Source organism: Haliotis cracherodii, unplaced genomic scaffold (genome assembly GCF_022045235.1).
Source record: "Haliotis cracherodii isolate W230 unplaced genomic scaffold, xgHalCrac1.p SCAF_13, whole genome shotgun sequence".
Classification (NCBI taxonomy): Eukaryota; Metazoa; Mollusca; class Gastropoda; order Lepetellida; family Haliotidae; genus Haliotis; species Haliotis cracherodii.
Window position 1 is genome coordinate 36,636,819 of NW_027266268.1, and position 17,945 is coordinate 36,654,763.

The window sequence follows — 17,945 nt, forward strand, 5'->3', positions numbered from 1 at the left end:
CGTGGAAAAAAGCTTTGTAGTCCGGAGTAGTACAAGAACATGCATGCATGCAAGCACCCACATGTTTGTCACGCACACAACCTGCAGGCAAAACACAAAGGTGTAGACCTGTGCTGGCGGGTAAATACGTCCGGCGATTACGGGGCGGTATTTGTCCCAATTTATTCACACGGCCTGTTGCAGAGTGACCTACTTCGCAGCCAAGGAGTCTCTACGGGGGAAGGTGACAATTGTAACCGGTAGGTACCTGCTGTCAGCCAGCCTCGCCCTTGTGGACTGGAGGGACGGGTAGAGCAGGGGTGGGGTAGGAAGGGTGGGGTAGGAAGGGTGGGGTAGGGCAGGTGGGTGGTTGCTGCAGACACAGTGAATCTCTCTGGCGAGTGCCGGCTACCATAACGGGGGCTGGCAGATGATATGGACGCTAAACACTGCATGGACCGCTTTGTCGATATCAACACTTGACTGATGGGTTGACGTATCGCGTGCAACTGCAAACCGTTACGTAATAGTAGACGTAGCTGACGTAGAAGTAGAAGTAGCAGTAATAGAGTGAGTTTATGAATTTTTTTTAACGCGCTGTCATCAACATTCTAGCTCGGGATTGCCTAAAAGTCGGGCCAAGAAAAGTCCGGGCCAGTGGGTAATACTAAAAATGGATTGCAGAATAATAAAACGAAACGTGCATATCTAGGCAGATCTCAATTGTCCAGAAACGTATAGTTTTGCTCATTTAATTGAGTTTGAATCAAAATACTTCTTCAACAACGTAATAAACTGATAATTATAGCTACATACAGAGAGTCCTCGTAGAAAAGTCAGTGTCTTGACTGTCTTTTCTTTGATGAGAAGGTTTCTCACCGACCTTACCGTGTAGGGGTGTGATGTCCCTGGCACAGGAAATGACAGTGTGTTGACTACTCTTCTTTCATTAATTACCGTGTTTGGCATCCCTAATTAACCTTTACTAATTCATGTCAAACCAACACAGGATGTTTTCTGCAAGTGGATAAAACTTGTCCGTTAAAGTCAAGCATTTTTACTGTATTTCCTTAAGAAAATCTTTGTCAGAAGCGTTCTGTCCGACTTGGCCCGGGCTGTCAAAATCAACTTAAACCTCACAGATGTATCATCAAATGGATTCGGGGCGGTCGGGTAGCCTAGTGGTTAAAGCGTTAGCTCGTCATGCCGAAGACCCGGGTTCGATTCCCGTCATGGGTAGAATGTGTGTAGCTCATTTCTGGTGTCCCCTGCCGTGATATTGCTGGAATATTGTTAAAAGCAGCGTAAAACCATACTCACTCACTCACTCACTCAAATGTGTTTACATCTATAGATTAGTATTATATCTACCTATATACCACTTTATAGTGTCTCAGATCGCCGTATTTAAAGAAAACAAGGGGCTCAAAGTGAAGCCCTTTTCCCTCTACATTCTCAACATAGTCTCTATCAGAAGTGTTTGGCTTGTGTTGGGTCCGACTTGGCCCGGGCTATCAAAATCAACTTTAAACACACAGATGTATCATCAAATGTGTTTGCATCTATAGATCAGTGTTATATCTACCTATATACCACTTTACAATGTCACGGTACATCACATTTAAAGAAAACTGATCCGTTAAAGTCAAACACTTTTGCTGTATTTTCTTAAGAAAATCTCTTTCAGAAGTTTTCGGTCCGACTTGGCCCGGGCTGTCAAAATCAACTTTTAACACACAGATGCATTATCAAATGTATTTACATGTATAGATTAGTATTATATTTACCTATATACCACTATAGTATTACAGTAAATAAATTCAGAATAACATTGACTCGTTTTCGGCTTAGTTCTCACAATTTAGAAATTGAACGTGGACGACATTATAATATTCCTCGTATGGTCGCCGATAATGGAGTAATTGCCAATAAAACTTTGGCCCGTCTTGGCCCGGCCCGGCCCGACTTTTAGGCAATCCCTTCTAGCTACACTCTCTTGGCAGTCTTATACATCCACTTCCGGGTTTGCCCCGACGCCGGTATCACGACTCACGGCTTAAAACGTTCGTAAAAGGTAATCCATGCAGATTGTTAATGAAGTGTTGGACATCTAACAATCGGGGGCTTGAGGTAAAACATTTGGTGGTCAGATGATCTGGAGAATGAAGGGTCTCTTCATTGTACTGTGTTACGAGTCTATTCCCAAATTGAAACAATATGTTAATCAAGAAATGTCACGTGTGGCCCAGTCGTCTCAAACGCCGCAATTCGCTGTGCTATGTCCCTCACAATCATTCCAGGACCGCCAACAGAGGTTCAAATACCAGATTCTGTGCTCCTAAATTATGATTGTCATAATACTTGTTAGTTTAAAACATGACACAATGACTACCGTTGCTTTGTCCAATACTGCCTCGTCCAGACCCAGGATCAATGATATATACTGTTGTTTCCGTTCAGGAGAGGGGGCAAGGATGGTCCTGTCGTAATTAAACCTTTGGTAACCGTGGCATGTCAGAAACCTATCATTGTGGGTTCGAATCCAGGAACCAGTACCTAGGTTTGGTGAGCACCATATCCGTGCTCGTAGGTTTCACCGAAGTGGTAAACGTGCATCACCTCGGGCTTTCCTCCAATATTAAGCTGACAAAGCGGCGTTAAACACAACTCACCCACTCAGTAACTCTCTTGCATTAATTATAAACAAATTCTGAATCTGTTGAAAACATTCCTCAAAAAGCCAGGCGAAAATCTTTGTCCGGAAGAGATCGAACTACACGTGAAAATAATGACAATTGGAACAATCATGTGCCTGCATAGACAATCCAGAGATAATGACACCATGGAGGATGCTACAGGCGCATAGTGAAGAAGGCGGTTGTGGTGAGGACGTTGAACAGACACAAACGTTTGCAGTGGCGTTGAGGTTGTAACTGGACCAAATGACAGAGGTTTGATTTGGAGGAAAGGCGACGAGAAGTTTGCGACCCGAGTATCCTTCTCAATGCAAGAAGTGGAGTGTCATGGTGTTAGGTTGCATTGCATTCATACAACATTTCATACAACTTTGGCGGCTGTTATGGGAACACGTATACTCTACAATATATTGGTTTTCTTGGTTCCACGTTTGGACCGGTTATAGCATCGCATTTTGCTGATAGTGACACCAATACGCCTGTTCACCCAGCAAGTGCCAGCATTCTGAAGGTAACAGCAGGTTCCTGATTCAAAAGGTCTATATCAAATAACTGCAGTAATGTGATCAAATACACTGTAAATAATTTAAAAAATAACAGCAGGTTCGTCTTACAGGTGTTTCTTTATCAACTAAAATTTAACCAGTAGCGAATTCGTTATTCAGTTTATGTTCAACAAATGTCTACCTTCTCAAGAAATGTTTAGTTATTTAGTACTTTTGAATTACTAAACACTGACCAGCACCGGGTTCGGTATTCATATTTTATCCAACAAATGTAACATAAATATAAAAGTCTATAGTCCTGTATTCTTACAACCGTGTACCACTTTGGTGACACCCACGAGCACGAGCATGGTGCCGACAAACCTTCTGAAACATGTTCAGGATCTGAACCAAGAAACATATTTTGCTGGCACGCTTACGGGACGCAAGTCTTCCAAAAGACTCGCTGCATCTGAGACGTAGGTGCATCTCTTAGCCATATATATAAGTGGTCCTGACGTGAAGTAGCCATATTTGTACTTGTTATGAGGTGAAGTATCTATATGTACTGTTGGCCATGACGTGAAATAGCTATATTTATAGTTTATCATGACGTGAATAAGCCATATTTATATTTGGTGAAGTATCTATATTTATAGTTGAAGATGACGTGAAGTACCCATATTTATAGTTGTCATGACGTGAAGTAGCAATAGTTTTACTTGTCATAAGTGAAGTACCCATATTTATAGTTGTGATGACGTGAAGTGCCCATATTTATAGTTGTGATGACGTGAAGTACCCATATTTATAGTTGTGATGACGTGAAGTACCCATATTTATAGTTGTGATGACGTGAAGTACCCATATTTATAGTTGTGATGACGTGAAGTACCCATATTTATAGTTGTCATGACGTGAAGTACCCATATTTATAGTTGTAATGACGTGAAGTACCCATATTTATGGTTGTGATGACGTGAGGTACCCATATGTATTGTTGGTCATGATGTGAGGTACCGATATTCATTGTTGGTCATGATGTGAAGAACCCATATTTATAGTTGTCATGACGTGAAGTAGCCATATTTATAGTTGTCATGACGTGAAGTACCCATATTTATAGTTGTCATGACGCGAAGTACCCATATTTATGGTTGTGATGACCTGAGGTACCCATATTTATAGTTGTGATGACGTGAAGTACCCATATTTATAGTTGTCATGACGTGAAGTACCCATATTAATAGTTGTCATGACGCGAAGTAGCAATAGTTATTGTTGGTCATGATGTGAGGTACCGATATTTATTGTTGGTCATGATGTGAGGTACCGATATTTATTGTTGGTCATGATGTGAGGTATCCATATTTATTGTTGGTCATGATGTTAGGTACCGATATTCATTGTTGGTCATGATGTGAAGAACCCATATCTATAGTTGGTCATGGTGTGAGGTACCGATATTCATTGTTGGTCATGATGTGAAGAACCCATATTTATAGTTGTCATGACGTGAAGTAGCCATATTAATAGTTGGTCATGATGTGAAGTAGCAATAGTTATTGTTGGTCATGATGTGAGGTACTGATATTTATTGTTGTTCATGATGTGAGGTATCCATATCTATAGTTGGTCATGATGTGAAGTAGCAATAGTTATTGTTGGTCATGATGTGAGGTACCGATATTCATTGTTGGTCATGATGTGAGGTACCGATATTCATTGTTGGTCATGATGTGAAGTACCGATATTCATTGTTGGTTATGATGTGAGGTACCGATATTTATTGTTGGTCATGATGTTAGGTACCGATATTCATTGTTGGTCATGATGTGGAGAACCGATATTTATTGTTGTTCATGATGTGAGGTATCCATATTTATAGTTGGTCATGATGTGAAGTATCCATATTTATTGTTGGTCATGATGTGAGGTACCGATATTCATTGTTGGTCATGATGTGAGGTACCGATATTTATTGTTGGTCATGATGTGAAGAACCCATATTTATAGTTGTCATGACGTGAAGTAGCCATATTAATAGTTGGTCATGACGTGAAGTAGCAATAGTTATTGTTGGTCATGATGTGAGGTACCGATATTTATTGTTGTTCATGATGTCAAGTATCCATATTTATAGTTGGTCATGATGTGAGGTATCCATATTTATTGTTGGTCATGATGTGAGGTACCGATATTTATTGTTGGTCATGATATGAAGTACCCATATTTATTGTTGGTCATGACGTGAAGTCTACAATCCCTTCACCCTTTAATTGCAGGTGCTAGTTCGGGCATCGGAGCTGGGATCGCGAAGTATTTGGCGAAACAAGGATGTCGACTGTCTTTAACTGGACGAAAACAGGACAATCTGGAGGCTGTGGCCAAAGAAACCGGACTGGTTGAAAGCGATGTCAGTAGAGTCCAATATCACACTGATAATGTATAATATCATCGAATATTCAGTCTCTGCAATATCAGTTACTTCAAAACGTGTGCGTTCAAATATACTTCTTTGTAACTTATACAACTGTGGTGTACTATTTATGAATATACATGGGCAATATATATTATTTTCTCACATCAAACATGTGGTATCATATCAAATAGTAAGTAAATATTTGAAATGATGTACAGCAATATTTCAAAGACGTTTCATATGACTTTCACATATGATTGAACCTCGTTTATCCAGACACCTTCAATGTTGAACGATACTACGTCATTATGCTGTATTCGGATTGTCTGTAGATCCTCACGACAGTTGGAGACATAGCAAAAGCTGAGGACAGACAGAACCTAATAGACAGAACCATGGCCAAATACGGTAGGATAGATGTTCTGGTAAGTAGATGTTAAGACAGACGAAGCAATGAACACGTTTAAATCAATGATCATGGCTAACACATCTTCCCGAGGCAAGAGAGTCAAGTTTCCACCCTTGCCGAACTAGGCTGGAAGTCCTGGGCTCGATGGTAGCGCTTCTAGTGGCTATTACGAGTTATGTCCCTTCTATAACTCTCCTATGGACCAATCAGAACCACCTCTCGTATCACTTGCATTTGCTTCAAACAAAATGGCGGCGCCCAGTCGAGATGATCTGATCGATAATCAAGATCCATATTGAGATAAAACGGATCTTACATCGCAAAGTGCATCAGAATACATAAGCACCTTGTTAAAAACATGAAAAGATTTGGAAAATATCTATTGACACCGAGTTGGCGGTGCACATGCTTTGCAAATCCTGCAATCGAAAACAATCTGCATGGCAGTTTACGAACCGGATTTCGATTTCATTGCGCGATTTTGATTGGACTGTGCATCGACTCGGTAAACCAGCCCAAATCTAGATAACCAGAGATTCCATAATAATACCAGCCAAGTTCGACAAGGGTGGAAACTATGCTTTTATTGTCATTTAACTCTCTTGCCTAGAGAGGATGGGCTGAACAGGGTGAAATTTATGTTTTCTTTATTAAAAAAAGTAAAAGCGACAAAAGCATTTCCATAATCATGAAAAAAGATCTGCTAATTGCCGTGTTCATTGTACGATTCCTATTATATCATAACCATGCATGTACTTATTATTTAGCGAACACCTGGTGTCATCCTTCATTTTCAGTTGTCCATACATGTTATTTCCACCGCTGTTTGCCTGTTGCGGCGTGCAATGATTGTTTCGTCGGACGATCAACACTGGTTATTTTCTCTGGTGTTGACGTCTTACATGAAGGGATCGTTATCAAAAAGTGAGTGAGTGAGTTGGGTTTAACGCCGCCTTTAACAGTATTCAGTTATATTACGGCGTTAGCTTAATATGAACAAGAAAGAGTGTCACATGTTCCATCAAAATACTTACCTTGGTCAAACTATATCACAATCATATTAAACAGTATTAAAGGAGATCTATTGAAAAATAACTTTTCAAAACATGTTTCAAAGTCAAGGAAAGTACATATTTACACTAAAAGAAAAGTCGTATGTAATTTCATTGTTATCTAACAAGCAGCAAACAACTGCCCTGATCCCACCACCCGCGCGTATGCATATTGAAATCCCAGCGAGAGGCCGAGCTGCACCTGTGACGTCATAGCGGAAAGACGTCCGCCATTTTGTTTCGTTCATAGTGCATTAATCCACATGACAACGAAGTGATTTTGCCATATTCTCGGGGTATTGAAATCGCTAATGTGGATATTATGTTGCATGGGGTGTACTAGTTAATCCAACAAAGTACAAGGTGAAATTTCGTCAAACTGCCAAGCGAAAAGGCCGATTTAGCGTGTAGGAAAGTTGAGATACAGCGATGTCAGGGTAGAAAAAATGGAACCGACTGGAGGTGCCGTTTTGTGTTCCTTGCATTTTGAGGAATCTGTCTATGAGAGAGATCCACACAAACAAGGAGCACTTAAATGCTGCATTTATTGTTTAAAATAATCCGTGACTGACTATCATGGTACAACAATTACAAAAGACCATGCAAATTTAACAGATTACATGCTAAGGCAACAGCTTTGGGACCGTTTTTGTGTACATAAATTTACATACCCTTTCATGGCCATGCATACTTGAAACCCCTGTATGTGTCTGATTTTGCAGGACAGACCTATCTCAATTTATTCCCAAGACAAGCCCTCAATTTAATTGAGTTATCGTTTTAAAAAAGAATATGAAACAGGTTAAAACTCGCTAGCATGTACATGTTTCGCACAGTTATTACATAAAACAGAATAGATGATATAAATAATGATGATGAGAACATGTATTTGCCCTGCAAATGATTTAACGATAAATGTCATGGTGTGTACATGTGTGTCATGTCAGAGGCGGATCCAGGTTTTTTTTCAAACGAACTGTTTGTTTACCCTCGATGGGAAGGACGGAGTAGATTTTAACTGGTTGTGGATTTCAAAAGGAGGGCGTGGGGTGGTGGTGGGGGTTGGGTGGGGGTTGGGGCATGGGGGTGGGGGTGGGGTGGGGTGGGGTGGGGAGTTGGGGTTTACCCCCTGAATCCCGCCTCTTGATCCACCACCGATGAATATTGCTGTCATTGTCATTGCTGAGACGGCTAATACTCGGGTACTCGAGTCAGGTGGGTACTGAGGACTAAAGGTGGGTAGGTACCCAGAGGACTATCCAGACTCGTGGTTAGTCATGTGATATATGGTTTGAGGACAAAACATCACTGTAACTCCATGGTCACAGTACAAGTTGTACTTTTGTTCGCATTCCATTTGTGACGCTTGCCACCGGTGGGGCAGGACACGCTCACCTTTTCGCGAACACCTGGCATCATCACTATCTGATAGTGATTCATAAACACATGCTCATGATATAGTCGGAATCGCACGGTCGATTCTCCGTTTGACAGAGATTTCTATTGTATATGGCTCTGTGGCTCATATTTATGTTATTATTATTTCTGACTTCGCACGAATTCCTTCTGACTGTTATATGTTTGCATAAGATAAAGATTCAGTCCACTTCAGTGTATGTATGACCAGATCGTTTATTACGTGCATCTAAATAGTTACGTTTTCCTAGGGATCCTGTCAAACAATTCGAAATCGGACATTTTGTACCCAACTCTTAATAGCTACAATGAGTACCCGGGTAGTGTCGGGAAATAGGGGTCGGGTACCCGGGTAATATAGGGTAATAGGGTTCGGGTATCCGGGTTGATTCTTAGGACTCGTCACTGCACAATGTAACAATTAATGCGTTACATTCATTTGAAAAGAAAGCAAATTTAGCTTTCACCCTATGCTAATTGCTTGGCATAAAGACAACACAGAGAGCAATGTTTTGACAATGGTAAGCGTCAATCTACACCAGGTACAATTTACACAAGACGTCAGTCTCGCGAATTCTATATTAAAATAGTAATTTCCGGTCTAGTTAGAAATATGCGGATAGGGTCTAATGGCAGATTGTGTTACCTCGTCTTTCTGATTGAATGTCTTCACTCGGTAGATTTCCTCCGCTTCTATCGCCGATGTACCGGAAGTCCCCGTGGTCCCTTGTATGATGGCTGAAGTTTGGTTGCTGGGGATCCTAGCCAATTTTTATAATGTATTCTTCTCAATAGTCAAACTATTATGGTTACTTACTAGTTTTATATTTTAGCTGTGATACTCTAGTTATTTTACTGTCCTTTGTCGACGTGTTTTATATTCTATATTTATGCATTATTCCTGTATAACTTGAAATATTGCTAACCACAGGCTCATATTGTTATGGACGATTATGTATAACGTCAATGGTGGTTGGTTTCACCAAAGTTGTAAACATCTTAGACCTGCATCATTTCGGGCTTTCCTCCTACATCAAGCTGATGCTCCGTGATATAACTGGAATACTGTTCAAAGCGACGTTAAACCACTTACATGCATGTATATATGTATTTATCAAACTTTGGTAACACAGTGTGTTGTTTATGGAGCACGAACTGATTGATTGGTTACAGGTTAACAACGCCGGTATCCTCCAGGTGAGTCCGCTGGCCGACGTGACTGAAGAACATTACGACAACATTTTTAACATCAATTTGAAAGCACACGTGTTTCTCACGAAACTCGCCATTCCACATCTGATTGAAACCAAAGGTATGTATTTAATGTATCAGTTCAATGTAGATATCGTTGTGAGGGATAAACGATGTAAACTCCTACACATGGGTATCAACTACAACATTACTTCCATCAACTAGGTCATGTCATGTCATGTCAAGTCATGTCGGCAAAATTACAGCCATAGTGTGACATGCTAATGCATTTATTTTTTCGAAAGGTATGCTTTCAGAGATCCTTACACCGTTATCAAGCAAGGCTGAATAATGAACACGGTACAAAATATATACATTATTCAGCCTTGCTCGACAACAGTATAAGGATCAATATACAGAAACGTCGCCTTTACATTACATAAAAAGTTGTTATCCATAAATTGTGCTTACTTTGGCCTTAAGAAAGTCATCTCATTCTAAACTTGGGCCTAGACAAACTGTCTATTATATACCAACTGAGGTGTGTTTCAGAATCTGCGGAACCTCTTGCTAATGTCACTTTTGCTGTTTGCTGTATTACAGGTAACATTGTGAATATTTCGTCCACCGGATCCTGCAAACCAGTAAGTAGCTACCTCAGTAGAATCAGCCGTGGATGATGAGTTAGGGAGAGGGTGTCAGTTACTTGAGGTTCAGCTGCGTTTATGTTGGTACATGTAGGTGAAGGTCACTTTCCCGTTTACTTGACCATTTACCGTAGCGCCATAAATGGAGAAGCGAACATGTGCAGTAACTGGTCATCTAAATGTGTTGTTACCACAACAAAGACTTGTATAGACTGGATTATACAAGCTTACACTTGCTGACACTTGTATAGACTGGATTACACAGGCTTACACTTGTATAGACTGGATTATACAAGCTTACACTTGCTTACACTTGTATAGACTGGATTACACAGGCTTACACTTGTATAGATTGGATTACACAAGCTAACACTTGCTTACACTTATTTAGGCTGGATTATACAAGGTTACACTTGCTGGCACTTGTATAGACTGGATTACACAAGCTTACACCTGCTTACACTTATATAGACTGGATTATACAAGCTTACACTTGCTTACATTTGTATATCGACTGGATTACACAAGCTTACACTTGATTGCACTTGTATAGACTGGATTACACAAGCTTACACTTGCTTGCACTTGTATAGACTGGATTACACAAGCTGGCACTTGCTTACACTTATATAGACTGGATTACACAAGCTGACACTTGCTTACACTTGTATAAACTGGATTACACAAGCCTACACTTGCTCATACTTGCATGCACTTGCATATACTTGCATACACTTCCCTACGCATGCATATACTTGCATACACGTGCTTACCCATACATAAACATGCATGCACATGCTTAACCTAGAGATTTGCTTACACTCATTCATATAATTGTATGTACTTGCATTGTTGCATCAATCACCTATTCTAACATTGGCGTCTTTTATAATATTGCCATTTTATGGCATATTTTCAAATTAGGTAAGTTTCCGGTGCATTGTGTTATATAGTCAAAGCGTATATGTCAATAGTTACGTTTGGTGTATAAACAGATGACATTGGTTGTAAGCAACCATGTTTCAATCATAATTATGTTTCTTACATCTATAAATGTATATAGCTGATAACTCCAATTTGTTTTTTCCAGGGCACTGGCGAAGGAATTTATTCTATGAGCAAGGTTGCTATGGACATGTATACCAAAGTCTTGGCTCTGGGTATGCAGATACAAGCGACGAAACCCTTTCCATATTCAAAAGAAATCTCTGCCAAGTCGATTGTACGATTCCTACTATATCACGAGCATGTATTTGTGAATCACTGCCGAATACTGATGTTACTAACTAATGTTATATTTGGGATAACACTTTCTTAGTAAAGTACAGATTCTAGTACATTTTTGGGGTTGGGTCCCATCCGAGATTCGAGCCCTCACTGCCAGAGTGAGGCACCTAATTGCCAGCTGACAAAGTCAGCGATCTAACCCACAAAATGAAAGTCCGACGACTGGTAGTATAGATCACGTACTTTGTGTACCCCTCTGATAAGTGTAAATTAGCACGGCTCCCATGGCCGAAAGCTTTGAACACATAATGCCATTTTAGAAAGTGGTCAAATGTAATAAATGTTATATTTGGAGAAACACTTTCTTAGTAAAGTACAGATTATCGTACCTATTCAGGAGGTTGGGTCCCAACTGGGATCCGAACCCACACTGCCAGACCGAGGCACCTAATCACCAGTACACGAAGACAGCGATCCAACCTGAAAGGTTTAGGTGCCTCACTGACTTTGTGTCAGACATTTGACCACTTTCTAAAATGGCATTGTGTGTTGATGATACTTAGTGTTCGCAAAAAGATGAGCGTAACCTCTCTCACCGGAGCACCGTCAGAAACACGTGCAAAGTCAAGTCAATTGTTCACCAGAAAAGACACGCGAAGGTATAAGTAAAATAGGCAATTGCATCGGAAATTATTTGAAAATGTCCTCAACAGGTGTACCATAAAATTTGAAAGCTTTACTGAGGCCCTGAATGTTGAAAGCGAGACAGACGTTTCCATAATCCTAAATGGTAGGTCTATAAGCCATCACACATAACCGATGACGCTATTGCTGTAGTTCCACTGTGCGTCATACTTCCTACATTACCAACAAGTCTCTGTCACAGTTAAGGCCAAGGGTAGCACAGTCCTCAAATCGCCGCGATTAGCTGTGCAAGACTGCGCCAGTTATGCGTTGCAGGAAGCAATACCTTGGTTCGAGTCCCTGATTTGTCCTTGTTTGTCAGTATAAAACCCGTGCCTGAGGGATTTTCCTCCCGCATGAATCTGACATGTCGTGATATAACTGAAAAATTATTAAATGCGACGTTAACCCCAATCAACTCACTTACTGTCATTTTATTGATATTAACCTTTTTCCTGTGTTATAGAACTTGGACCCAAAGGAGTTCGAGTTAATTCTATCAAGTATGTATAAATTTTGGTTATGTGTCTATCTAATTAAGACCCGATTTTCTCAAAGTAAACCATCTGCTTTTCCTTTCGACAACAGTCCAGGATTTGTGCCGACGGACATCTTTCGGAGAAGCAACCTTGACGAGGCGTCGGGAGGGTTCGAGCCAGATGAGGTGGGTAATATTTTCTAGAATGTAGGAGGACGTACGTTCGTTCACGCATGGTGTCCCGTGCGCCATGCATCTATTCCATGCTGCACCAAGCTGATCTCTTATAATAATTACATATGAATATATACACATTATTCTCTATGCATTCAGTTGTATTTTAACAAGCTGATAGACAACATCAAATTCACGCCCTTTCTTTCTTTCATTAAAGTTGTCTTCTGTACTTTAAGCGAAGCCAAATGAGCTGGCCTTTAGCTGTGATTTAAGTCTTGTACTGCAGCTCCTGCCAAACACAATAACCATACAGGACGAAAACTGTGTAGTATTCACTTTCTCTAGAATTAAAATTGTGTCCCAAAATACCATTGTATGGTGATGCACATGAGTGAGTGAGTGAGTGGGTATGGTTTAACGCCGCTGTTAGCAATATTCCAGCAATATCACGGTGGGGGACACCAGAAATGGGCTTCATACATTGTACCCATGTCGGGAATCGAACCCGGGTCTTCGTGGTGACGAGCGAACGCTTTAACCACTAGGCTACCCGGCCGCCCCTGATGCACATGAAGTAATATCCTGACTGCGTTTTGTACTGTGGAAGCTCTGTTCCTTCGTGTGTTCATTACCGTCGCACTGAGCAATTTTCTCGCTATACGAAGGCGGCCTGAACAAAAATCGAATCTAGACCAGGCAAACCCGCGACTGATATTATGAGCAACGCCCCAATCCACGGGTTACAATGACCTCCATTCAACCACTTCAACAACATAGGCTGCTAGGGAGCAGTTCAAACCCGCAGCTATTGGCACAGATAGGCTATATATCGCACATGAGACATGGACCACTCAATTTGTATTTCTATCACAGATGACAAAGGAACTGACTGCGGCCACGCCCCTTCGACGGCCAGGCACCCCTGAACAGATTGGTCAGGTAGCAGCGTTCCTGGCTTCAGACATGGCAGCTTTCGTCACAGGAGAGATTCTCTTCGCTGATGGTGGCTGGAGACTGTGACCTACTTACATACATGGATGGCGACGACGACGACGACGATGATGATGATGATGATGATTTGTATTACACTTTGCATGTTGGATATCATGCTCATAGTACCGTTGCACGTGTATTCAATACAATGCTGATTAAAGGTTCTTATAATTTTCTCCGCATATGTCGACCTCTTTACTTCGAGTCCCCCTGATGACTAGATTCTCTTCTTGGTATTGCGACTTTCTTTGAATACAAATTGGCACACAGGTTTTTAAGTTTATAACTCCATAAACGCAAAATATTATTAAAGTCAATTCCTAATTGACTTTCAGTAATCATAGAACCCTTAGGGTTTCTAAGAATACAGGTCCCCATCTGCTTATGCTGGTCGTAAGACTAAATGGATCGGGTGGTCAGATTCTGTGTCTTGGTTGAGTGTGTCATCATACCCCGACGGCGGTTATCATTGAGCGCGATATTAATCACTGGAATGTCTGGTCCTTATGACTTTATGACTTTAACATAGTCAGCAACGAAGTAAGTGCATGTTGCCGCACCATGCTAAGTAGCCAATGTCCGTGCCGCATGTTAGAGTCCTACCTTACTGAATCATCTCGCCCGATTATTTGCAGACCGTTGTCATTTCGCTGGAAAATATAACGTGTGACGTTAGAGACAAACTAAGAAACAAATCATTGTTCATGGTTTAATTAAGAAGACATCATCAATTAATAACCATAATTAACCCATGAGGATCCGAATCCGAAGTTAGAATTGATCTCCAGCAACCCATGTTTGTCGTAAGAGACGACTAAGGGCATCAGGAGGTCAGGCTCGCTAACATGCTTAACGCATGTCATCGAATCCCAATTGGGTAGATCGATTTCCTTGAAGCCAATAACTGAATTGTCTTGAGTATTCACAGACTGCTGTCATATAGCTGGAATATTGCGTTCGGCGTTATACAATGAACAAACAAATATACCTCTTTTAGTTTGTTCATTATGAATTGGTTTCATTTCATTTTCTATTCATAAATAGACCAGCCCATGCTTTTTGTCAAGTATTTGATAGGTTCAGTATAAAAGGTTTGCTAGACAAACTTGAATTGTGTTAATATTAGTATATCGACAAGCCAGTGTGCATAACACATATCTTGAACACCACTGAACATAAATAATCATATTTTGCTAACCATTACAATAAGCAAAATTTAGCAACTGCCTAGGAAAATGTAGCACGATAAAATTTTATGTGGAGTGGTCCTGTACCCCCATCAAATAACAGGAGTGACAACAAGCAAGCCACGCATTCGGTGCCAAAACCAAAAAACTGGTAAGAGATCAAGAATAAGATATTTCCTCGATATAGGATGGTATCTTGATAAATATAAATGCCATACATCACGATCCAGTGATCGACATCACACAATTAATAAAACTTTAATGAAAGCATTTTCTGGTCCCTGGTCAGGGCCAGGATTGGGTGATCCTGTACGACCGTCTACATTACATGCATCATCATGCATACAGGTCATGTCACTCGTCACACAAAGTAACCGGCCTGACTGCATGCATACATGAGAGATTACAGACACATGTTTTCGAAGCTGATCATGTATTAAGCAGTCAAATGTAGGGGAACCAAGGCTTGGCGTGGAGGCTTTCTACTTGTGTCGAGTGTTGTTGTATTTGATATCAGAAGACAATCGGGTGAGATTGTGTATATTATCCAATATTGTTCTCAATTATTTAGGGAAAAACATTTGGCAATTTTCATGATCGTTGTGTCATTTGAGACCATGTTCAAATTATAGACGCGGATCACGCGAAATGTGTATATAAATATAAAACACCAGAGGGTAATCAGTCTCGATTATCCGGCGAGAGAGGACGACCGTAAATCATGATGACAACAGGGCCCACTTGCACAAAGCGATCTTAGCCCTAAGAGTATTGAAAGCCTATGTTAAAGTATGGGAGTTACGATCATCTTAGCGCTAAAATTGCTTTGTTCAAGTGGGCCCTGGTGCTCATGAAAAGGGCAATCGTGCACTTCTCTAATCCGACTGATACTTTTGCGGGCTAGATATTGAGTGAGTGAGTGAGTATTGTTTTACGCCAATTTGTAGCATTATTCCAGCAATATCACAGCGGGGAACACCAGAAATAGGCTTTACACATTGTACCCATTTGGGAAATCGAACCCGGGTCTTCGGCGTGACGCCCGAACGCTTTTATCACTAGGCTACCCCACCGCCCCGCCAAGACATTGTGTGCCTGTGCTGATACGCCAATTGAAGCGTGAATTAGGTATTCAAATATAGATATAATAATGATTTGGTGAATTCAACAGACATTGTCCAAAGTCCCCGTCCCTATGACGCGAAGACTGACTCGTCGTGGCGGGGAGGGTTAGTGATATCCCACGTCAACTTATCGGTGCAAATACTCTGATATTTACTAAGTATGCACATATCACTTTTCAGTGTTGATTGGCTTATCGTGAACCCTGACCTTTACTGGGCTACTTTCGTAACATTCATTTGTTCATAATTCGATCAAGGACACCGTTTAACCTTGATAAAAGTGAAAATGCAACCAAACAAAGTACAACAAACTAAATAACCTTAATTACCAATTTTATTATCTAACACTTTAGAAGAAAACCAATATCGTATTTTAAATATGCATATGCAGCTGATCACCTATGTCGCTGAATGAACGTGTAGCAGTTCACAAGGTTCAGGATGACCGAGGTATTTGGGACGAAGCTACATAGTAGGACTGTTTCCCCTCAACACATTTTACCAGTTACAAAACTACAAGGTTAGAAACCAATTTCTTCCCTAAACTGTTCTGGAAATCACTGAAGAGCAACACGTGCTGTTCACTGCCGTAATGGTGGTCGCAGTCGGAAAGCCAGCTAGCGCCGAGCTCAAGCTACTTAGTTGAAATTTCAATATACAAAGTTGAAATTCCAAGCCTAATTTTTATAATTAACACGTCCCATTTTAATTCTGGAAACCCAAAAGTCCAGAAACTCTACGGTCTTTGCCCAGTCTCGGTCAAAGGTATTTACAAAATTAAACATGCTGTTTTCATGGGAACATACCAAGGAAGAAAAAATGAAAACAAAATTTTTCAAAAACCTCAATATTTACACTATGTCCCATTCGACAGTCTACAACACACGAATAACTGCCAAACAAGTTTGGGTACCCCTTGTGTTCAGGCAAGTTATTGAGTTCAATAATTTTGTATTAAAATCCTCTTTAATTTGTTTTCACCATTTTCCCTATTCGATTCCATGCATGTTTATGTTGCTACATTGTATTGCTCATGTTCGCAAGTGTTATAAAACACTTTAATGTTTCTCCTTCCTAATCTAACGTTAAAACATTTCAGGTCATTACCATCACCTAATACACAAGAGATGATACCAAGACATATTCGGTTTTATGGTCTATGCGGTCTTACAATTGATTTTATTAGTCTTTAAATCTCATGTCTAGAACATATTTTCACAAACAGGGCTGTTAGCTGATATAAGGAAGGTAACATCCAGTTGAATTCTTAGTTGACGTACTTACTTTAAAAAAAAATCAAATATGAGGACTGTATACGACATACGTTAGTCTCTGAACGACGTTTCTACCATTAATATTTTGAATAAGCCGTTAATATGCCAGTTGTGATAGGGATGATGGTATGGTAGCTGTAGCAGACAGATTGACAGTCGTTGTTACGTGCGTCACTAGCTAGGTAATTAGTACGGTATTGACCTTGTTGATTGTTACTACACTTTGAGGATTTCTGTGGCCAGTGGCGGACGTAATTCAAACTCCTTCCACACTGACACCGCATCAAATATATTTGTGTACCGATTACATAACTCTTACGGACAGGGTGGGGGTGGTAGTTCACCGGACGACACTGTGTATATTGGGCGGCTCCTTTGATATCTCCTCCAAACATACTTTTATTGAATGACCCATTAAACGATGATACACATCTCGTTGAATATATCAAGGCACTAATTCATCTTTCATAAACTTTTTTTTGTCTTTGTGCCTAATATATCCAC

The 17,945-nt window shown here is 40.5% G+C and overlaps 1 protein-coding gene across 1 annotated transcript; it reads left to right on the forward strand.

The window, feature by feature from the left end:
- Positions 1–148: 148 nt before the first annotated feature.
- On the forward strand, positions 149–14,031 carry LOC139458678 (uncharacterized oxidoreductase MexAM1_META1p0182-like; the record flags this gene model as incomplete). The annotated part of the gene is made up of 9 exons (XM_071240092.1): positions 149–239; positions 5,446–5,576; positions 5,915–6,007; positions 9,633–9,771; positions 10,254–10,294; positions 11,388–11,457; positions 12,675–12,711; positions 12,797–12,872; positions 13,737–14,031. Coding segments are annotated over 9 exons (825 nt in total), but the record flags the coding sequence as incomplete, so codon positions are not given.
- Between the last annotated feature and the right edge of the window lie 3,914 nt (positions 14,032–17,945).